This window comes from Somniosus microcephalus, chromosome 16 (assembly GCF_052327205.1).
Source record: "Somniosus microcephalus isolate GS21.2 chromosome 16, FLI_Smic_1.0, whole genome shotgun sequence".
Classification (NCBI taxonomy): Eukaryota; Metazoa; Chordata; class Chondrichthyes; order Squaliformes; family Somniosidae; genus Somniosus; species Somniosus microcephalus.
This window is the reverse complement of record NC_141002.1, coordinates 81,249,606-81,274,494: the sequence shown is the minus strand read 5'-3', so window position 1 is coordinate 81,274,494 and position 24,889 is coordinate 81,249,606. Positions and strand designations below refer to the sequence as shown.

Sequence of the window (24,889 nt, the reverse complement as noted above, 5' to 3'; positions counted from 1 at the left end):
GGATTTACAATTATATGTTCTGTTTAACTTTTTCAGATGATTCAGCATATAATATGAGTAAGAGAAGTAAATGGGCATTCTCCTTCAGCCTGACTGACCTGAAATCCATCAAAAGAAATACAGAAGGCATGGGCTGGTCATACATGGTGTTTTGTCTTTGGGATGATACCTTTCTGCCAGCTCTTCATTTCCATCATGGCGGCAGCACCATTCTACTCCAGTGCCTTAAGAGATATGTTCTTCTTAGTGAGTGAGTAATTCAAAAAGGCTTAAACTAAAATAACAAAACTTAAGGTACATGTGTGTTATCCAAATTTTTGAATTTAATATATGTGGCAGCACTTTTTAATTAATTTTTTGTAACATTTTTAATTTTTCCCCATGTCGGCAACTGAATTATTTCTTACTCTTCCCCGCTGAAATAAAACGCCCTACATTTTTCAAGAGAGGGAGGGGATTGTTTTGAAATTTTCTAACTTTAGTAATATTTTTCATGCTAATCATCCAGCAAACATTCCTTCATTACCCACTGCATGTTATACAATGCTTGTGCTACAGGCAATCAGTTTTCTGTAGTTTATTGTTATTCTATATCAATAAGTGGCAGCTTTACTGAACACCTCTGTTCTGTCTGTAAGTGCGACCCCCCCCCCCCCCCTCAAGCTCACTCGTCGCTTGCCACTTCAGTTCTCCGTCCTCACCTTTCTGACTTTGACCTTTTACGCTGTTCCAATAAAGCTTGATGCTAACTTGTGCAACAGCACCACATCTTTCTGCTAGGCACTTTGCAGCCCTCTAGCCTTAATATTGACTTTAATAACTTCAGACCGTAATTATACCTCTCATTTTCTCTCTGGCAGGAAGTGCTGGCAACGTAAGATTGGTGCGTCTGTGCTCCAGGGGGTGGGGGGCACGGGAAAGGTGCGGGTTGGTGCTTGGGGTGGGCCTCACCTAGTTGGTACACCGTGCTGGTGAGGTGGTCTGCACCTTTGGTGTCATCCTGCTTTTTTTCTTCCACCAGGCTTCTGGACCATGAGGGCCTGCCCTGATTTGCCAGTTTTCCATGCTTCCCTTTCAACCTGCCGAGCCCCTCTACCCCTTTAGCTAGTCACACAATCTCTATGTCAAGTATATGTCTTTAATTTCTCTCATCTATTCCCATATGCTAACATCACTTCTCCTGTTTCCCACATAAACACTTTACAGGTCATTCTATTTATTGCCCTGTGTATCTGTTGGTGTATATTTTTTCCCTTTCCCTTGTTTCTGTTCCTTTTTAAATGCTGCTCATCTCTAATATGAAGTTCTGATGAAGAGACCGTATGTGAAACATTAACTTGTATGTTCTCCAAGGATGCAGCCTGACCAGTTAAGTGTTTCCCGCATTTTCTGTTTTTGCTTCCATCACTTAATGGGGTTATCTTTGTACTTTTTTGAGTGAAACAATTGAAGGCATTTTGGGAATTAAATTTTTTTTTGCATAAAGGGGCTACGCTTCCAAAAATGTGCACTATAAGATTGCATTGTATATAGACTAGGTAACTACAGTGGAATCTTGGTTATGTGTAAAAATGGAGGAGACCTTCCTGACGGGTAATGGAAGTTGGTGAATAATGAAGAGTCCCACTAAATTAAACTGCAGTGACATAAAGTAGCACACACATGAATTCTGCAACCTGAGCAGCAATACTGTGCACCTCCAATGCTTAAAACAATCTTCCTGCTGTCGTTGATGTTCTATACTAAGATTAAGTACACTGGCACTGAACTTCTATTCCTGTGTGTACCCTTGGTGTGTGGTGTAATTTTTGAATTATTACGTGCGCCACATTGTTCGTGAAGAATATTTTCATCAGCAACTGAATTGTGTAGTTTGGAATTTATTCAGTAAAGTGAGAGATTTCGCATCCTTGAGCTATATTGGAAATCATTTTTTTTAGTTGGCTTCTCAAGATGGTGCATATGAAGCCATTGTATATTTGAGTAGATCACTTATACTATTAAGTGTACGTTTACATATATATTTATTGACATCATTGTGCACTTTAATTGCACCGTGCTTGTCGGAGGAGTGCATTGATGCACCCTGATTTTTACATTTTTAGTGAGTAGCCCGATGGTGGTGTGAGCCTACTTTTTAGTTAGAGAATCTTTTATCAACAAAATTGGCAGACCGCCTTTCTTTAAGAGGCATATTATGTCTACTTTTCGCTCCCACCAGGCCCCGATCGATGCAGCAGCTTTTAAGGATAATTAGGTTTATGACTAATGGGATGCTAGATTGAGGTTATACAATGAAATTACCCTGATCATGGACAGCAGTTCCATTTATATGGGTAAAGTGCAGTACGAAGATATGGGGCGATATTTATCTCCCTGCGCCAGGTGAAATCGGGATGGTAAATCGGCTTGCTGCTCTGTTCCCATTCCATTGCCGTTTTAACTTGTGCCTTCATCTGGGTACCCATCTAGATCAGGTGGGAGCCTCATTCATCTCTGCAAATTGGGGTCCTGCGTAGTACATAGGACCCCGGTGCAAGTTTGAGGGCCTACTGGGGGGAGCATGCGCCGCAGATGCACCACTCAGTAAAACCTAGTGGACAACAGGAAGAGGTCCCAAAAAGGTAAGTTTAAAATGATTTTTGTAGGGCCAGGAGGAGCAGGAGTTCTTAGCCCTTCCCTTTGAGGTGCTGCTTCATCCATTGAACAGCTCAGATTAGGAATTTACTTTGTGGGATTTTGCAGCTCATTTTGATAGAAATTTTGAGGCTGTAACTTCACACGATATCTTTAGTTGATGTATCTTCCTCATGAGGGCAAATTTTTGCTAAAGTAGTTTAGTTTTGTCCTCATTTTTGCTGTTTTGTGATGAATGAGCAAACGGTTCCTAACAATTAAGTCAGTTAATTGCAGTTGACTTCTGCTAGGGCGGGAACGGGATTACAAAGGAAAAGCCCGAGAGAGGCGGGAGCAGGTCGAGGGCAGGAACGGCAGAACCTGAACCATTTGGAAGCAGAAATAACAACAGAAAAAGCTGGAAAAACTCAGCAGGCCAGGCAATATCCATGGAGAGAGAAACAGAGTCAACGTTTCAGGTCGAAACCCTTCTTCAGAACTGAGAAAAAAGCAGGCAATGAAACCGATTAAAAGGCCAGTTTGGGGACTGGGAAATGGGGGAGGGGGCAGAGTTCAGGGCTGAGCAGGTTGCCATTCACTCAGTTACACCGAACGTTCTACTCAGGAACTCGATGGCCCGGAATTTGCGGTCAGTGGCGAAGGAACGGCGCTTGCCGTTCATTACATTTACACTTGCACACAGGCTTTCTGTGGGCTTTTGCACTGGAACTGGCGGTGATTAGAAATCCAAAACAGCGCAGCGCCCTCTATAGGGGAACTGGGACTTGTTTGAACAGAGCAAGCAACTGTGTATCTCCTTAATCAATCAAATTGAAGAATCCTTACTGAGACACGCAGTCTGAACCAGGAAGTGTTAGAATAGCTAATTCAATGTCAAATCATGTACAGAAAGCAAATTAAAGAGAAAGAAAGATGGGATTAAGAGAGTGATAACAGGCAAAGAAAAAGTAAAAACTTTATTTAAATGTGTTAATTTTTAAAAATCTCCAACAATAATTAAAATCTGAAGGAATGAGACTCCACACTTGTAAAAAAAAAAAATTTAAGTGCCAGAAATGTTGTTTGGCAGTGATTGAGACTTCTCACGCCGTTAAAAATTAACTTACACTTGAATGGACAAGCCCTGACTCTTTCTGGTGTGTTTAGTGGGTATCTATCATGTAAGTACCCCAACCTCATGCCCTTCCATGTGTCTCAATGCAGAGTCTCTCGACGGGATAGTGGTATAACAACGCTTCGGGAGGCACAGGGCAACTCGGACAGCAGCTTCCTGATTTCCACATTTAATTGTGCATGTGCAGTTGCCGGAAGTTGCTGTCCGATTTACCCTTTAATAACGGTGAGTGCTTTTAGCCTCATTGTTATTTTTACCGCAAAATTCCGCCCATAACTTTTAGCAAAATCGGAGATTGACTTGAAAGGTAATTTACCATTATGTTGCCTTTAGTTTTCAGTTAAAAGATTTTTGAGTATCTCTGACTGTCTCTGTATTATGCTGTTAGTTCTAACATGTGTAACCACCGGTACTATAAGCTCCTTGCACTAGTTCATCCATCTTATAATCAACATTTATCCCGCCAGACTAATCTCCCACTGCTAACAGTAAAGACAAGGCTGGCTTAGTGGCACGCAGATCAAAACAGACACCAATATAACCAACAGAAAATGCTGGAAACACTCAGCAGGCCAGGCAGCTTCCGTGGAGAGAGAAACAGAGTTAACGTTTCAGGTCGGAGACTCTGTTTCTCTCTCCACGGATGCTGCCTGGCCTGCTGAGTGTTTCCAGCATTTTCTGTTGTTATTTCAGATTTCCAACATCTGCAGTATTTTGCTATTGTACCAATATAACCAATATGGTAGCCAGAAATTATAAATGTTAGGGTGGGACTGAGCAATGTCAGCCACAGTGGTATCAATTAAATATGCGATTAAAACCAAGAATAATTGAGATTAACATTTTTAGTCGCAAGATTAATTGATATACCAAACACAAAACAAACATGATTTTTCTCCCAATCTATACAGTTTCTACTTTTATAGTTTTTAGGTAGCACATGACCATTCTGAAAATTCTGCATCTGGGTATTTAAGTTCTAGATCCAAGATATTTGTTCGTGGCCTAAAACCCACCATGACTGAAGGAGGTGTGAGAATCATTAGAGTGTCCCTATAACCTATTGTTAGTCCTGATACACTCCAGTCGGAAGCTCAATGTAATTGTTTTTTAAAGTATTTATTTTATTACAGTACAAATAAAAAGAAAAAAATAACCCGCAAATGCTGGAAATCAAATGAAATAGAAAATACTGAAAATACACAGGTCAGTTGGCAGTTGTGCATGTGTTGCCACTAGATGGCATTCCATTATGAGTTCATCTTTGAATATGAGCCAAAAACTGATCTCATCATGCTTTTTAGTACCACAAATTGTTATATCAGAAGTTCAGTTTTATTCCTTCCTAAGCAATGAGAACAAAGTTGATAAAATTCTATATTATAATATTTTGTTTTAAATGGCTACTACAAATTACTACTTGTTTGACAAAACGACTTGAGTCCTGTTATTTTTCACACTTGTAAGTTCTTTTCCTCCAGTAACTATTTTGATTTTCTATATGAAATAACTCAGTGTGTTACGATTCAGTGCATTCAGATGTTCATATGATTGATAAACCACTTGAGCCTCACTCACATCAGTCATGAACTAAGTTACTATTTTGTATCACAAACAGTGATGATTCTACAAACAAAAACACTATATAGGGCCTCGGTGAGACCACACCTGGAGTACTGTGTACAGTTTTGGTCTCTTTACCTAAGGAAGGATATACTTGCCTAAAAGGTTCACCAGACTGATTCCTGCCTGGGATGGGTGGGATTGTCCTTTGAGGAGACTAGGCCGATATTCCCTATAATTTAGAAGAATGAGAGGTGATTTCATTGAAACATATAAAATTATTACAGGGCTTGACAGGAAAGATGCTGGGAGGATGTTTCCCCTGGCTGGGGAGTCTAGAACTAGGGGTCAGAGTCTCAGAATAAGGGGTCGGCCATTTAGGACTGAGATGAGGAGAAATTTCTTCACTCAGAGTTGTGAATATTTGGAGTTCTCTACCCCAGAGGGCTGTGGAGGCTCAGTCGTTGAGTATATTCAAGAACGAGATCGATAGATTTTTGGCTATTAAGGGCTATGGGGATAGTGCGGGAAGGTGGAGATGAGGTAGAAGATCAGCCATGATCTTACTGAATGGCGGAGCAGGCTCAAAGGACCGAATGGCCTACTCCTGCTCCTTTTTCTTATGTTCTTATGAAATAATTACAATTGTACTATTACTACACTAATTGTAAAATGTTATCACATGGTGTTTGGTATGTTATGTTGTAGATTATATTTGAGCCATAGATGAATCCTAAAAGTATATTGTTCACTTCAAACTGTCAAGCTAATAAATTTGCATTGTATTACAAAATAAATGAAAATCATAGATTGAGCAGGTGAGAATCTGAAAAGATAGATTCAAATGAATAGAATCTCTATATAAAAACAGATTTTTATAATTTCCTGCAGGATAGTAGATACTTAAGTGATCCTAAGGCAGCAATGCTATTTGCTGGGGGGGCGGGTCGGAGGATGAAATAAACTGCAAGACCAATTTTATTGGCAGTTGTGACTGTCATGGTAATTGCCAGTGACCAGTGCAAGCTATGAAGTTGATGCATGGTGATATCCACACAGAAGGATTCATGATTGCAATGTGGAAGAAAAACTGCAGTCAAGCAAGAGGCAGTTAAAATTTTTTGGCGGGGGGTGGGGGGAGGTGGTTAAAGCTCCTATCAAAGCATGAGCTAGATAGGCCAGATGGCCTCTTCATGTGTACTTTGATGTAATGATTACCAGTTTCACAAGTGAGAAATCATGTTTCATTATTTACTTCAGACCAATTACAAAATAATTATCTTTTTATTCATTCACGGGACATGAATGTCACTGGCAAGGCCAGTATTTATTGCCCATCCCTAATTGCCCTTGAAGTTGGCGGTGAGCCGCCGCCTTGGACCACTGCAGTTCATGTGGTGAAGCTACTCCCACAGTGCTGTTCGGGAGGGTGTTCCAGGATTTTGACCCAGTGGCGATGAAGGAACGGCGATATATTTCCAAGTCAGGATGGTGTGTGACTTGGAGGTGGTGGTGTTCCAATGAGCCTGCTGCCCTTGTCCTTCTAGGTGGTAGAGGTCGCGGGTTTGGGAGGTGGTGTTGAAGAAGCCTTGGCGAGTTGCTGCAGTGCATCTTGTAGATGGTACACACTACAGCCACGGTACGTCGGTGGTGGAGAGAGTGAATGTTTAAGGTGGTGGATGGAGTGCCAATCAAGCGTACCTGGGAATGCTAGCAAATAGATGATTAATATTTGAAGGAAGATATAGAAGTAGCACTAACAAAATCCCTCCTCTTCCCCCATCATTCCATCCAGTTATTAGATAAAGTCGAGTAAATCACTCAGCAAGCAGTTAAAATGACAAAAGAAAGCATAAGAGATTAGTGTGCAAAGTTAAAGCACATGGGATTGGGGGTAAGGTACTGACTTGGATAGAGAACTGGTTGGCAGACAGGAAGCAAAGAGTTGGAATAAATGGTTTTTTTTCCGAGTGGCAGGCAGTGACTAGTGGGGTACCGCAGGGATCGGTGCTAGGACCCCAGCTATTCACAATATATATTAATGATCTGGATGAGGGAACTAGATGTAATATCTCCAAGTTTGCAGACAACACAAAGCTGGGTGTGTGTGTGTGTGCTGTGAGGAGGATGCAGAGAAACTCCAGTATGATTTGGACAGGTTGGGTGATTGGGCAGATGCATGGCAGATGCAGTATAATGTGGATTAATGCAAGGTTATCCACTTCGGTGGCAAAAACAGGAAGGCAGATTATTATCTGAACGGTAATTGGGAAAAGGGGAAGTGCAACGAGACCTGGGTGTCCTTGTGCACCAGTCGCTGAAGGTAAGCATGCAGGTGCAGCAGGCGGTTAAGAAGGCAAATGGTATGTTGGCCTTCGTAGCGAGAGGATTCGAGTACAGGAGCAAGGATGTCTTGCTGCAGTTGTATAGGGCCTTGGTGAGACCACACCTTGAGTATTGTGTGCAGTTTTGTTCGCCTTATCTGAGGAAGGATGTTCTTGCCTTGGAGGGAGTGCAGCGAAGATTCACATGACTGATACCTGGGATGGCAGGAATGACTTATGAGGAGAGATTGGGTCGATTGGGCTTATATTCGTTGGAGTTCAGAAGAATGAGAGGGGGTCTCATTGAAACTTATAAAATTCTAACAGGACTAGACAGACTAGATGCAGGAAGGATGTTCCTGATGGCGGGGGAGTCCAGAACCAGGGGTCACAGTCTAAGGATAAGGGGTAAGCCATTTAGGACAGAGATGAGGAGGAATTTCTTCACTCAGAGTGGTGAACCTGTGGAATTCTCTACCACAGAAGGCAGTGGAGGCCAATTCATTAAATATATTCAAGAAGGTGTAAGATATTTCTTAAGGCTAAAGGGATCAAGGGATATGGAGAGAAAGCAGGGACAGGGTACTGAGTTTGGATGATCAGCCATGATCTCATCAAATGGTGGAACAGGCTCGAGGGGCCGATCTTCTATGTTTCTATGTTTACACATAAAAATTTAAACCCTATCATTAAGTAAAAGAGACCAAGTTTCAAAAATCCTACTTTGTACCTTAGTTTAATTGTGGTTATTTTGTTCACACTGGTGGTGACATATAAATGCTGTAAGAATTGCAGACAGTTTTAAGAAATGTTACACTTTTTTTTAAATGGAGCATGGTGCCCAATTAGAGTCGCGGATTTCCGAAATCTCTTTAAAATTTTGAAAAATGTGTTTCAATTTGACAGGAGACCTACCTACCTTTCAGGCGTGGAACTTGGCATATGAACTTTGTTTCCCACTTTAAAAAAAAAATGTGTTTAATGAAAGAAAGACATTTAGGGAAATTGAATAGTGTTCATAGATCTAATGTGCAGTCATTCACCTTGTACACTTCCATATTAGTGAAATTACAACTTTACAACAGCGATCAGGTCACTGGCATTGTATGTGGTGTGGGCTACTGTGTGCCATCATTGATACAGAGAAATAACGGTTTGCCTAAGCACTGTAGCCAGGTTCAATGGGGAGGGATGCATGATTCTGCCGCGGAATGGTTAGAAGCAGGAGACTTGCTCACGGCTGAGTTGTATTCAGTGTTGATGTCTACACATCTGAGCTATCTGTGTAATTGTAGGTCTAAGCTCAAAGGTGGGAGCTAAGCTGGACCTCATGGACTGGTAATGTGCCCGTTATTAGGGATTTTGTGCATTTTGTGAAAAGTAACCCTCAAAAGAAGGTCATAAGTAGAAGTATCCAAATTTATTGCCAGAACGGGGTTTCTGCTCGAATCTTGCCAAATATGGTGTAGCAGTATCTGGACCACTAGCCAGCTAATAGTTATGTCATCTGTGGATTGTAACTGCCCTGTGAACTGTTTGCTTCCATTCTCAGGTTTGAGATTCCTGTTTGCAGCCGTTGGGAAGATGTAGGTCGTATTTAGTGCTCTGGATGTTTAAATGGTTTTCAGTGTTATTCATAATTTTCTTAGCAAACTTGCAGCATCTCTGCTGATGGTTGTACGGAGCATTTGGTGCACACAGTGATTCTATTAAGCCTTGTTACCTTCTAGGAGTTTCTCTTTTTTTCTTATTTTGCTGCCCCCTGACACTCCTAGGCCCAGTAAGTCCGCTAGTTATTGTGTGTCTACTTGAGCACTGGGTTATTTTAGTTATCTGGATGAGGGTTGTTTGTACTGAAGATTTTCATTTTGGAAAGTCAAAATCGTCATTGAGCATGGTCAGTGATATAATGTGGACTTTACATCTAATGCTAGCTGAGAAACTCTTGTTCAATACAGAAGTTGCCTTGGTCACTGACTCAGAATATGCATTTTGTATATCCTTCTGGGAAAGCTTTTAATTTTTTTTAAGGAATACAGAATTGGACATGTCGGTTTCCATAGTAAACACCCCAGATGAGATATAAGAATTTTGGATAGTATTTTACATTAATTCTATCTATCTTTTCCCCTCCTTGACTGAAGACCCTCATGGAATCAATTCATCCTTGAAAGGAAAAAAATATGTTCTTCCATCAGTTACCCCATCCCTCAATTTAATGTTGAAAGTAACGTTTTCATATAAATTGTAATTACAAAATCTTACTCTGAAATCTGCTAGCTGTTGAGCGGTGGTGGAAATCGAACAGATCCTTTTTTGCCCTAGCCCTAAACTCACATCTTTCTCCAGTTTCTCTCTGATCTCCCCTCTTGATCTCTCTATGCTCACCTTGTCCATGAGATCCACTTCCTGCTCTCTCGACCCTTTTCCACTAAACTGCTGACCACCCAACTTCCTTTTCTGGCACCCATGTTAGCTGACATTGTTAACGGTTCGCTCTCCTCAGGTACTGTCCCCCTCTCCTTCAAATCTGCCGTCATCACCCCTCTCCTCAAAAAACCAATCCTTGATCCCATTGTCCTTGCAAACTACCGCCCCATCTCTAACCTCCCTTTCTTCTCCAAAGTTCTTGAATGTGTTGTCGCCTTCCAAATCTGTGCCCATCTTTCCCAGAACTCCATGTTTTAATCTCTCCAATCTGGTTTCCACCCCTGCCACAGTACCGAAACAGCTCTCAACAATGTCACAAATGACATCCTTTGTGACTGTGACAAAGGTTAAACTGTCCCTCTTCGTCCTCGACCTGCCTGCAGCCTTTGACACGATTGACCACTCCATCCTCCTCCAGCGCCTCTCCACCATCGTCCAGCTGGGTGGGACTGCAATCACCTGGTTCCATTCTTATCTATCTAATCGTAGCCAGAAAATCACCTGCAATGGCTTCTCTTCCCACTCCCGCATCGTTACCTCTGGAGTCCCCCAAGGATCTATCCTTGGCCTCCTCCTATTTCTCATCTACATGTTGCCCCTTGGCGACATCATCCGAAAACACAGCGTTAGTTTCCACATGTAAACATAGAAACATAGAAGATAGGAGCAGGAGTAGGCCATTCGGCCCCTCGAGCCTGCTCCGCCATTCAATGCGATCATGGCTGATCATCCAAATTCAGTACCCGGTCCCTGCTTTCTCCCCATACCCCTTGATCCCTTTAGCCTTAAGAAATATATCCAACTCCTTCTTGAATATATTTAATGAATTGGCCTCTACTGCCTTCTGTGGTAGAGAATTCCACAGGTTCACCACTCTCTGGGTGAAGAAATTCCTCCTCATTTCTGCCGTAATTAGCTTACCCCTTATCCTTAGACTGTGACCCCTGGTTCTGGACTCCCCGACCATCGGGAACATCCTGCATCTAGTCTGTCCAGTCCTGTCAGAATTTTATAAGTTTCAATGAGATTCCCTCTCATTCTTCTAAACTCCAGCGAGTATAAGCCCAATCGACCCAATCTCTCCTCATACGTCATTCCTGCCATCCCAGGTATCAGCCTGGTGAATCTTCGCTGAACTCCTTTCATGGCAAGAACATCCTTCCTCAGATAAGGCGACCAAAACTGCACACAATACTCAAGATGCGGTCTCACCAAGGCCCTGTACAACTGCAGCAAGACATCCTTGTTCCTGTACTCGAACCCTCTCGCTACGAAGGCCAACATACCATTTGCCTTCTTAACTGCCTGCTGCACCTGCATGTTTACCTTCAGCGACTGGTGCACAAGGACACCCAGGTCTCGTTGCACTTCCCCTTCTCCCAATCTATTGCCATTCAGATAATAATCTGCCTTCCTGTTTTTGCCACCAAAGTGGATAACCTCACATTTATCCACATTATACTGCATCTGCCATGCTTCTGCCCAATCACCCAACCTGTCCAAATCACCCTGGAGTTTCTCGGCATCCTCCTCACAGCACACACGCCCACCCAGCTTTGTGTCGTCTGCAAATTTGGAGATATTACATCTAGCTCCCTTGTCTAGATCATTAATATATATTGTGAATAGCTGGGGTCCAAGGACCGATCCCTGCGGTACCCCACTAGTCACTGCCTGCCACTCGGAAAAAGACCCGTTTATTCCAACTCTTTGCTTTCTGTCTGCCAACCAGTTCTCTATCCAAGCCAATACCTTGCCCCCAATCCCATGTGCCTTAACTTTACATGCTAATCTCTTATGCGGGACCTTATCGAAAGCCTTCTGAAAGTCCAAATACACCACATCCACTGGTTCTCCCTTATCTATTTTACCAGTTACATCCTCAAAAAATTCCAGTAGATTAGTCAAGCACGATTTACCTTTTGTAAATCCATGTTGACTTTGTCCGATCCTGTCATTGTTTTCCAAGTGCTCTGCTATTACATCTTTTATAATGGACTCTAGCATTTTCCCCACTACCGATGTCTGGCTTACCGGTCTATAATTCCCCATTTTCTCTCTGCCACCTTTTTTGAATAGTGGGGTAACATTAGCTACCCTCCAATCTATGGGTACTGTTCCAGATTCCATCGAATGTTGGAAGATGATCAGCAATGCATCTACTATTTCTAGGGCCACTTCCTTAAGTACCCTAGGATGTAGATTATCAGGCCCTGGGGATTTATCGGCCTTCAATCCCATCAATTTCCTTAACACCATTTCCTGTATGCTGATGACACCCAGCTCTACCTCACCACCACTTCTCTCGACCCCTCCACGGTCTCTAAATTGTCAGACTGCTTCTCCGACATCCAGTTCTGGATGAGCAGAAATTTTCTCCAATTAAATATTGGGAAGACTGAAGCCATTGTTTTCGGTCCCCATCACAAACTCCGTTCCCTAGCCACTGACTCCATCCCTCTCCCTAGCACCTGTCTGAGGCTGAACCAGACTGTTCACAACCTTGGGTGTCATATTTGACCCTAAAATTAGCTTCCGACCACACATCTGCGGCATAACTAAGACCGCCTATTTCCACCTCCATAACATTGCCCATCTCAGCCCCTGCCTCTGCTCATCTGCTGCTGAAACCCTCATCCATGCCTTTGTTACCTCTAGACTTGACTATTCCAACGCACTCCTGGCTGGCCTCCCACATTCTACCCTACGTAAATTTGAGGTCATCCAAAACCCGGCTGCCCGTGTCCTAACTCGCACCAAGTCCCGTTCACCCATCACCCCTGTGCTCGCTGACCTGGCTTCTGGTTAAGCAACGCCTCGATTTCAAAATTCTCATCCTTGTTTTCAAATCCCTCCATGGCCTCGCCCCTCCCTATCTCTAATCTCCTTCAGCCCCACAACCCCCTGAGATATCTGCGCTCCTCTAATTCTGCCCTCTTGAGCACCCCTGATTATAATTGCTCAACCTTTGGTGGCCGTGCCTTCAGCTGCCTAGGCCCTAAGCTCTGGAACTCCCTCCCTAAACCTCTCTGCATCTCTACCTCTTTCCTCCTTTAAGATGTTCCTTAAAACCTACCTCTTTGACCAAGCTTTTGGTCACCTGCCCTAATTTCTTCTTATGTGGCTCGGTGTCAAATTTTTTGTCTTATAATACTCCTGTGCAGCGCCTTGGGACGTTTTACTACGTTAAATGCGCTATATAAATACAAGTTGTTGTTGTTAACGCTAGCATAAATGATCTCTGACAGCAATTTGTGTTGTGCCTCCATGGGTGCAGTTATATTGTCATGTTTGTATCGATTATAATTTTGGAGTCACGTTCGGATTTGACTCCAGAGTGCAGGGTTGTGACACCCTCTCGTGGAAGCATTCTCATACTGCTTGAGCTTGACACCACATGGAGTATAACTTAAGCATGGTGTCAAGTCTGCACATACATGGTCAAATGCCTGCACAGAGTTCGATCTGGCTGGTGGGAATGCAGATTTGCAACTTTATAATTCTGGTGTCTCCACTCTTGGAAACTACCAATTTTAGCCCGGTAGTGCAGTATAACTGCAGCCTAGGACACATTTCTTGGGCACACTGAATTTTACTGCCATTATCCAGTATTTAAAATTGCCCTGAGCATCTCCAGTGAGGAATTGCTGGTGTTAATTTTTAAGTGTTCACAAATCCCCAGGCTACAACTTGCAGTTGGGAGTTGGATTTCTGATTTTAAAAATTCAATTACAATTTGTATGAAAATTTTAATTTAAATAAGTGAAAATTAAGTTTCCCTATGGACAGGAAGAATGATTCTCTTCCATAGAATGAATTATAAGACAAAATATGTAGCGACTGATATTTCAGATGAAATGTTATAATTTACTTATATTGTACAAATTTTAATAAGTGCTTGCAGATGCGGCTTTGGCATGTATTTCATTGATGCCTATCTCTCTGGCATCAGTCATACTTAATACATTTTGGTCTGAAAGGCACTTTTTCATAAAATAGAATCAAAAAATGTGATCAGCAATCTAACTAGCAGTCACAGAAATGTCTTCCAGCTTAAAATTGATATTAAAATTGATATTGCACATGCTTGTTTTCCTGTTGCTGATGCCATGGTTGGCGGGGGAGGGAGATGAGGGAATATGTCTCTCTCTGCTCCATATTCTGGAAGGCCCTCTGTTCTCCTACCATCCTCCCTCTTCAGATCCTTGTATGTGATTGCACCTCTACATGCCGCATATGGGTTTTTGCCTTTTTTTGAGAGTTTTAAACGAATTCCTAACCTGATGTACCTTTTTTAAAATTTAATCTCTGTTTTAATTTGCAAACTGTTCATATGTTAAGAATACTAATTCTGTCCCTTCAACCTTTGTGCCAAAATGTTGATAGCATTTCATATAAATTGTTTGACAATGTTTATATGAGAGATGTGGATGAGAGGCAGGCAGTGATGATATATTGAGACAAACTTAAATTTGATAAAATTGAAAGCCTACAGTGAGAGTTTTAGACAGTAATTATATTAGAAGATCCATCACTTGTTAAAATATTTGGCATTAGTAATTAACTTAAGTTTACAAATATACCAGTTGATCTTCCATGTCAACTGTTGAAGGATAAAAAGATCAATAAAATTTGTGTCTTCATGACATTATTTTTGCTTGTCTCCCACTCTTTAATTCTTTTCTCTTTTTTTGTGTTTTTTTGCACTTTCTTAGAGATATTTTATCTGCAGATCTCTTTCTGAGATTTTCTCACACTTCTTGTAAGTCTGTCCTTTCCTTTGCATCCTATTGTCTGTATGTCTGCCATTCTGTAAGCCTGCCATGAAGTTTGTATCTTTCTCTGTATCTGTCTCTATATGTCTTTTCCTCTGTCTCTTTCTTTGTCTCTGTCTAACTGTCAATCAGTTGCGTACTTTCATCATTCTTGCCTCTTTTTTTAATTGTTTGAATTTATTTTTCTTTCTTTACCTTGTGTTTTGTATTTTCTTTAAATCCACTGCTAATTTCCCTTTCAAAGTCATTCTTTATGCTTCATTTCCGAGCCTAGTTCCATGACTATACTAGGACAGATTTGGTTTGGGTATGAATGAGCAACAGGCTGTGCAGGCCAAGGCTTCAAATTGTGGTACCTCTAGAAAAGGAGGGGAAATTCATGTTGGGCAGAGGATGGGGCCTGAATGAATGAGGAACTTGGCGTGGGGCTGTGCTTTGATATGGGAGTGATCTAGGAATAAAAAGTGAAGTAAATAATCAAGGAAGTTATGACCTAGAGTTTAAAATAAAAAGAGTGCCTTTTTTTTGTGGAATTGATTATATAAAACAATCTTAATAAATCTTTCTATACCTTGATTTGTTTTTTGGGAGGAACTACTTAAAATTTGCATAAAAAGCTTTTTAATGTGATTTAAAAAAAAACTAGTTTTGATCACGCATGAAATTGTCTGGATGCCTGACCTCATAACGGAGCTTGGTAGTCGTTTGTTTGAATATTGTAATCGTCTGAATCTCGAGGTTGAGACAGCTGCAACATGCTAATGTGGATAATCTGGGGATGTATCTATGGTAATATATTAAAAATCTTGCTTCTGTGTGCCCTTCCTGGTGAGAGAACTTTATTTTCTGTTGTCACGCTCTTGTCACACTTTTCTGTGTCCACATATATAATGGAACCCAGCTATGTAAACTTGTCACTAGTGGTGACACGGTAGCGCCTGTTTTATGTCTCAAATTCTCAGCCTATATTTCAGAGAAGCTGCTATACTCCAACCAGCTTTAGTCGCCGCTTTACACATTGCATAAATTTTGCTATTCAACTACAAATAATATAAAATCAAAGTATGTAAAAAACAAGGATGGAATACATGACCTTAAAATAGGGACTGAATTACCTCCGCACGCCCTGGTTCAACTAACGCCTGCCTTCCGACCGTGACCTGAAGACTGTACTTGGTCTTGACTCCCATGTGCAACACCATGGGAGATTGATTAATTCCCTCAGAAAAATGATATGCATTTTAGCTTGAAGCAGTGATTAATCAATCTTTCTGACTGTTTCTTTTTGTTCGCTCCCTCCATCCCAAAAAATGTAGCTAATTGTTCATATAAATAGTTGTGTGCGTGCTTTGGGATGGGGAGGGAAGATGTTAATATCTTGGGATTATAAAGATAGCCAAAGTTTCTAAATGTTTGAGCTTGAAATAACATTGGCTTTGTTGATTCTGTAACTGTTCTTCAGTTTTTAACACATGAATTACAGCCACTTATGGAGCTTATTACTGGCCCGTATTTTCCGATCGTAGGCCTCCCGCGGGCGGAGGCCTGCGATCTGGAAAAATCTGCGCCCTGACCTGAGGGCTCCTGGGACGCACACGCTTCCGCTCCTGGGCCTCACCAAAGTTGAAGTGCAGGGCCCACGTATCCCAGAGGCGCAGGTAGTTCGCAGCGTCCCTGGGATCACGTGGGCCATGGGGAGCCAATCACAGAAGGGAATCTCCCTTCATACATTTGACAGGAAGACTTGTCGAATATATGAATGGAGATCAGTGAAAAATCATAGTAAAACTTTAAATAAATTTTTTTTTAAATCACATTTTTAAAATGACTTGAAATTACAATAAATTAAGAATTTTAAACAAAAATTAAATTTTTTTGGAAAAAATAATTAAAGTTTTTTACGGGGCTAAAAATAAACTTAGCTTTTTTTAAAAAGTATTTTTAAATGATAAATCAGGGAATTTTTTTTAAAACTTTTTTCAACTCTTATCCTGGTAAAAGCAGGCTTTACGCCTGCTTTTACCAGGCGTAAGAATTGTAAGGGTTTTCTGCAGGCGGAGGGTCTCCAAAAAGCAGAACTATCCACCCGCAGAGGCCCTTCTCTCGGGCAGCCGGAGCATCTGTCAAGAGGATTCTTGACAGATCAGAAATGCCGGTTTTCAGCGCATGCGCAGTGCATGCCTGAAACCGGCATTTCCAATGTCCCTACGGGTGGGTGCACAGTGCGTACCCACCCGTCGGGATCGGAATATCTGGGCCAACATGTTTACTATAGTTTTTAAGCTTTCTTGTGGATTGTGAGCTCCTATTCAACATAATGATTCACAAAGCTTACTCATTTTTCCAGTTTTGTGTTGAATCTGTCTGGTTAGTTCTTTATGATCCCAGCTGCCCGCAGTAAAATGAGTTGGTGATTGTTTAACTGCTGCCACCTCAACTGTATGCCGTATCAGCTTGCCTCTTAGATGGAAATACCATGTCAGATTTCTCATTTCAAATAAGCGCATCCTGTTATCCCAAGTTTGCCAACAGTTTTCAGTTATTAAAGTTCTTATCGTTCAACTTCAATAATAGAAATGGATGGAGTAAGTCTAGCTGAGATGAGATAATCTAATGTATAACTGTTCAGCTACACGCAATAAGAAATTAAATTGCTGCAGCATTTGGATTAGCATCATTACCCTGAAAGACAGAAATAGCAAAAAGCAAATTGATCAGTTTGGAGTCTTCCGGATAAATTTAATTATGAAAAATCTGCTGCAAAAATAAGCTTTTTCTAAAGCTTGTGTAATATTCAAATAAGGGCATAACTAAAGCCCGTCAATGCCTGATCTTTATATTCAAAGCAGATTTTGCTCAAAGGAGTACTCTAGGGTGAAGAACTACAATGATCTTGTCCTTGAATATTCTTTTTAAAATATACCCTGGATAGTGCAGCGCGTTAGATACTGGCCTTTTACCCCTGGGACTTCAGTTCCGTTTAAGCCCAAACTGCTGGGATAAAACTCTCCCCTGCTGCAAGGGTGGTATGCGAAATGAGCTTGGCCAATCTTAATCCAGTGCGCATATGCATAAAACTGCCCCAAATTGGCAATCTCAGTCAGGGAGACTGGATGGGGGTTGTGGGAAATAGAAGAAAATGCCACACTGGTGCAGTGGAAAGGGGTTTTCTGAGAGTTGGGGAAGATCTTGCTGTCTAGATGTGCGGTACCTGATCTTGGGAGTGCTTGGTGCTGTTACTGGGAAAGTATACCATTCAACAGCACTAACTACCCTCACTTTGACCATCAAAAATTTAACAAAGGAAATTGGTGGTATTAACTGGATCTCCCAAAGCTACAAATACATAGTGAAACCTGTTTGTTTTGTATATAATTGTGTTATTTCTGCGGTGGGGTTTTTGCATAAATATATACAATTTTGTATTTTGGTCTTTAGAACAATCCTCATTTGTAAAACCACATAATAAACCCTTTTTACAAATAATTCCCTTCAGATGTGATGGATATCTTCAGCATTTATGAGGCTAGGCATGGAAACACGGGCCTGGATATTAAGAGGGGTGGGTTACGTAGATGGGGGCGGAGTTCCGGGTTTCCCCGCATGCTGTGGCATTTTAACGCCACAGCGTGCGACTTTTGGCCCTGGCAGGTTCCCCACCCGGAAGTCAGCCTGATTGACGGGCTTAGCTTCCAGTTGGGCGGGGAGCAGGGCCAGGTAGGTCCAATCCATGACCCGGTTTGGGGGGGGTGGGTGGGGTCCGACCCCAGGGGCCTTTGTATAGGGGGATGTCTGATGTGGGGGAGCTTGAGGAGCCGGGGGGAAGCACTCCTGCTCCTCCTGGCCCACAAGTAGTGGTGCGAAGGCACTTACCTTCTCCCCAAGGCTGTCCTCGTCTCACTTCAGCTGCCAGGTTTCCAGAGGCCTGGGAAACCCGGCCGCCCACTATAAAACCAACAAAGTGGGTTAAATCAGAGGCTTTCAGTCTCATTAAAATATTTAAATTGCCAAACCCCCACCCCCTCTCCTGGGAGCAGGTTGGCTGCCCCCCCCTTGACCCACCTCCGTAAAACCTGGGAGTGGGTGGGTTGGAGTTGGGGTTCAGATTTTAAAAATGTTAACAACTGACCCCCAAACTCAACCCACCCATTTTTAGTGTGCTAAAATTCCCCCCATGATGCTTCTTCATTTAGCCTTGGCTTCCAGCACCATTATCTTTCAAGGGTTGGAGAATAATACCATTGTAAAATCTTATCCTGGCACAGCAGATACCATTGTGAAGGTGCAGCTAAGTGCACAAGGAGTGTGTCAATACTGAAGACTTAATTTCAATCTGAGGATGTTGAAACAGTTCATCATCTGTATACTAAAGTTAAATAGCTCATGCATGAATACCATTGTAAAGCTCTTTCTTTTCTGACTCTTCTCAATAACGGGTCTTATAATCCCGAGTGTTCTAAATTGTATTTCTTCCGATCGTGCATAATGTAATTTTTTTTGTCATCTTAGTTATAATTTTGATTTGAAAACTGAAAATGAATTGTATTTGTGCAGCTAGATTTGGCAGCATGTGTCGTTGAACCAAATGAACACAGCCATCCCAACTAAACGTAAAAGAAATCTGAGTGATGTGAACTAACTTTTTGTTGTTTTCCTATAGATCATCACACGATGACAGAGTACTCCTCGTTGCGTACAACAGTAAGGCACTTTCTCAGTCTTTTGAGAACCTGTTTGAGGAAAACGCAGTTGGCTTAGTGCATGTAAGTGCATGACATATTTTAAGATGTATAACTTTAAATTGTTACTTTTTCTGAGAGTTTTGGGTGTAAGAGTGTGCCCATACTGCCCAATATTTAATTGTACAATAGCGTACTCCAGGGGTGCAACAACAGGGACCCCCTTGTGATCTGAACTAGATATCATGCCTTTCTTGTGTCCTCATGTGCACTTGTCCAATCTTTCCAAAGGGAGACACTGATACAATGCCAAATATTAATTGTTAAGCTGCAAAGTTTACAAACAAGTAACCATTAAAGCAAATTCCACTTACTTCACTCAATCTTGCTTCTCTCGTTAAAAAATGGGGGGCGGGGTGGAAACAGGTGCCCTATCCCTATCATGGGCTGACTTACTATTTGCAATATCTTTTTTTTCTTTTTAGGCAACTTCTAACTGTAAAAACTGACCTCCTGCAGTTTAGCTTCCAACTCCTGGGCCCCAGGCCGACACCTCGCAGTCTCTTATTCAAAAACCTTACTGACTCCCGAACACCACCTGCTTTGTCCACATGAATAGAATCATCCTTACTATAATGGATGTGAATATTTGTTGGCCATCGCAGATGAAATAATGAAATGCTCTTCAGTGGGCTAGCACTGAACAAGTGAAAGCTTCTGGACTGTTGAAAAATCCAGTAGGCGCATTACTGTTGTTCAGTGAAGGGAACCCCTAGCCAGTCCAGGTAGGGGTTCCTTTAAATGATTGACTCTGACTCTGAGTGGCCTAGGAAGCAACAGTTGTAAAAGCCATTTCTTGGGGCAATTAGGGATGGACAATAAATGCAGCCTTGCCCAAAATTCCAGGGGGAAATGATTTCTTCTGTATCCTTAGCTTTTTTTTGTTAAATTGAAATATCATTAACTACATATTTAAACACACATTTAATAATCAGGACCACTGATTTATACTTTCCATGTAATTGTAGAATTCAAGCTCAAAATATCACTAGCACTCCTACATTACTCTATAGTCCAAAACAGTTTGTCTTATTCAGTTGCTGTAAATCAATAGCCCTGATATCATATTGTATGTTGCATAGCATATCCTCCAATTCAATATAAGCAGTGCCACTGCAGATCTGCTAGTAATACATTAAAAACCATACACCAGTGCATGTCAGATGTTACCACTTTGTTACAAGATGCAAATCATTTGGGGAAAAAAGAAAGGGGAGCGAGTTGAAAAGCCACTAGCTTAATGCTGGGTACTCCTGACATGTAACTGAAACAATTACATTCTGAATGACTTGAGCTTCTGTTTGCTTAACTAAAATTGCCTTAAAGGGACATCACCCCTTTAGCAGCATATTTTGTGCAATGCATGGAATAAAACTCTTTACAAGATTTACCATGAGCAATTCCAGAAGAGATCCACTTGTAAATAATAAATAACACTCAAACATTGTAGTTACATAAATAAAAATTCTGCATCGTATTTGCTTCTACTATTTGTATATATAGAAATAGAATAGCTGTGCATGAGAAACAGATAGTGTGACTACAGGAAACTCTTTTTTTTATCCGGCACTGACGGGACCGGCGTGGTGCCGGTTGATCAAAAAGTCCGGATTACAGAGAGGTATACTTACCGAGGTACGAGAGCCCCGTACACGGCCACAGGTGCAGGAGCCCCGGTTACACGGCACTTGTGCAGGAGTTCCGGTTACGCGGCCACAGATCCAGGAGTCCCTGCTGCACGGCCACAGGTGCAGGAACTCCGGTTACACGCCCACTAATATATAGTAAAACTTACCTGAACCTACTCCTGAATTTTGCCGGTTAAGAGAGATTTCCGGATATTTAGGTGCTGGTTAAAAGAGAGGTTCCTGTACATATACAGGAAACTCTTTGGTATCCGGGACCGGGATGGTGCCGGTTGATTAAAAATTCCGGATGACGCAGAGGGTTATCTACCGAGGCTATTTTTAACAAACAAAGAGTCAGACTTCTGTTATTGAGGTGTTCGGACCTCCGACAGCGCCAAGAAGCCGAGTAGTGGCAGTTTGGAGAACTACCCCCACTGACTAACTCGGCCACCGCGGGAGACTCGGACTCGGCAACATTGCCGGTTATTGAGATGTTTTTTTCGGAGTATGAATTTTGCCGGTTAATAGAGAATTCCGGATATTTAGGTGCCGTTTAAACAAGAGTTTCCTGTATATAGATAAATATTAAGAATATACATAATTGTATATTCAACTGTCAACAACTTCTATTTATATAGTTACATAATTGTCAAGTTTCATCAACCTTTTTGTACGTATAATTTTGCAAAACCAGTACTTTAAAAAAAAAAGTTATGCAAGCCAATATTCTTTTCAATTGTCTTGTGTCTCAAAATTGTGCTGCAGTTACCAATTTATTATGAAATATTTTACTCAGACCATCACTTTAGCTAACACTGGAAAGTGCGCATTGCTGTGCTATGTTAGAACACGACAAAGTGAGAACATTTAAGCCCAAAAGGAGGAGCCAAGCTTCACTAAGGCAGCGTTCTTCAGTATCTGATCTCCCACAGGCATGCAGACATTGCAACACATGGATGCGCATCATCAAATTGATCACCCTGGATTCTTTTAATTATCCTCTGTCCTTGGATGGGGCACAGCCAGATTACATTTTAAATATCTAACGAAAAATGCTGGGTAGAAGTATGGTGAAATTTAACAGCAGGTCTGTAGAAAACTGCCAAAGAGCTCCCTGCCACCACTGTTCTCTGGTGGCAGAAGGGAAGGAGCAAGGTTGGAACATGGGGGGCCGGCTTCAGTTGGAGGGAGCAGAACTGAGGCACTTAGAGCGAGCCTAGCATGGAGTGAGTGCCGCAGATTTGGAGTACTCGAGGGAGGAGGAGCTTGGCATGTTACCAGTGACACGATAGACTGGGTAAACTACTTGGAATGGAGGAGGAAATGGGGAACTATCACAGCGACTGAAATGAGTTGAAAATTATTTTCCAGTAATCTCATTCGGGTTCTGTTGGGATGGATGAGTGCTGGCATCTGATTGATACAGGTTGATATTGCATAGAATTACATAGTGTTTTACAGCACAGAAACAGGCCATTCAGCCCAACAGGTCTATACCAGTGTTTATGCTCCACACAAAACCTCTGCCGGTCTTCCTTCACCTCATCCTATCAACGTATCCTTCTATTCCTTTCTTCCTCATGTATTTATCTAGCTTCTCCTTAAATGCATCTATGCTATTTGCCTCGACCACTCCATGTGGTAGTGAGTTCCACATTCTCGCCACTCTCTGAGTAAAGAAGTTTCTCCTGAATTCTTTATAGAATTTATTAGTGACTATCTTCTATTTATGGCCCCCCAGTTTTGGACTCCTCCACAAGTGGAAACATCTTCTCTGTCTACCCTATGCAACCCCTTCAGAATTTTAAAGACCTCGATCAGGCCACCTCTCAGTCTTCTCTTTTCTCGAGAAAAGAGCCCCAGCCTGTTCAGATATGAAGCAATCAGCAACAGTGTAGGCTCTCTACAATCTTAACATTGTATATAGTATTATGCATACACAAAACGCACCTATTAATAATTAATTTTTAGAGAATATTTGTATTGTTCCCAATTGTTTTATAAGTACTTTTTCATATTTCTGCACAGTTAAAGTATCACCATGTTACTGTTGCCCAGGATTCAGCAGAAATGGAATGGTATTGGGCCAACATTGGCGATCGGAGGCTTCCCGCGGGTGGACGCCTCCAACCTGAACAATGTGCATGAATTTACCTGTTGGCCTGGGAAGAATGGCGACTTGCGCTCCTGGGTCTCTCCAGGTCCGCACGGGCAGAGCCCCACGTATCCCAGGAGCGCAAGCAGTTCGTCGACACTCCTGGAATCACGTGGGCCGGCCCAACCAATGGAAGAAGGGAATTCCCCATTCATACTTTTGACAGTTCTGGATGTACAGAACTGTCAAAAGTATGAATGGGGATCACCTAAAAAATACACTTAACACATGAAATAATTTTTTTTAATTACATATTTAAAATTAATTAGAATGCCATTTAATTAAATATTTTAAACAAAAATAAAAATTTTTGAACGGGGCTAAAATAAACTTACCTTTTTGAAGAGTATTTTTAAATGAGTTATCAAATTTCATTTAACTTTTTTTTAACTTTTAAGCTGGTAAAAGCAGGCCTTACGCCTGTCTTTATCAGGCGCAAGAATTTGACGGTCATTTAGCAGGCGGAAGTTGTGCAAAAAGCGCAACACTCCCCCCGCAGAGACACTTTTCTTGAACATGCGGATGATCTGTCTTGACAGATCGCAAGTGCCGGGTTTCAGAGTATGCGCTCCGCATTCCTGAAATTGGCACTTGCGCGGCCCCTACGGGCACATATGCACCCATGGGGGTCGCAAAATCCGGCCCATTATGTTTTAGTGATTGTTAAATGATGCATCTTTTCGGGCATGTTTATGCATCACTATAGTGTAATTTATTACAATGGGGTTCATTTTACAGAAGTTCAAGAAGGATCCATATACAACAACATTAGGAGGCTTTTCCAAAGTTACAAACTACATTCTGGATGCTTTTCGTGGTTATGAGACCACACCCCAGCAAAGACCTGCATCTGAAATGGATCTCAGTGAATCTATTTCGGGTCTGGAAATTAATCATCAGGAGGAGCCAGGTTTTGAAGTCATCACACGAGTAAGTTCTCTTGGTGTCAAACCTGCACTACTTGCGCTTCTTCAGCACAATGGTTTTTAAATATCTTAATTTTCAGTTTTTAATGTGCGTTTTAGCTATTCTATTGCTTGTAAAGAAAATCTGGAGTAGGATTAACTGAAAAGCCTACATTTTAATATCATCTGTTTCAGATTGACCTTGGAACAAGGCCTGAAATTCAAAGAGGAGAACCCGTTTCTGCTGAGAGCTGGTCGCAGAATATGGACGCAGAAGGAAAAGTCCTCGACCCAGACAACCTGAAAAAAATCATATTCAAGGGGGTAACTGGAACCTTTAACACTGTTGCAATTAGTACAGCAAGCTTGTTGGCCAGTATTTTTATTTTTGCCATGTAACACAAACTAAACCAGCATAGTAGATAATGGAAAAAACAATTGCTCAATTACTGCAATATTTGTATTTCCTAGCCATTCTCAAACTCTGAACAAGGGTATATAATTATTTCATCATTTGTGCTGATAGCTCATGGCCGTTAAATATCATATCTGTCATGGCCAGCCTGCATATTTGAGTGTTAGCTAATGAATTATTCTGCACGGGGAGGGATAATTTCAT

General features: G+C 41.7%; 1 protein-coding gene across 3 annotated transcripts in view; it reads left to right on the top strand.

The window, feature by feature from the left end:
* Positions 1-24,889, top strand: part of tbc1d15 (TBC1 domain family, member 15) — a 65,760-nt gene that overhangs the window by 24,271 nt on the left and 16,600 nt on the right. For all 3 annotated transcript variants that reach the window (XM_086009321.1, XM_086009323.1, XM_086009324.1), the window contains 4 exons: positions 37-250; positions 19,504-19,606; positions 24,104-24,295; positions 24,466-24,594. In XM_086009321.1, the coding sequence (XP_085865447.1) occupies positions 37-250; positions 19,504-19,606; positions 24,104-24,295; positions 24,466-24,594 (638 nt within the window). The remainder of the gene's footprint in view (positions 1-36; positions 251-19,503; positions 19,607-24,103; positions 24,296-24,465; positions 24,595-24,889) is intronic.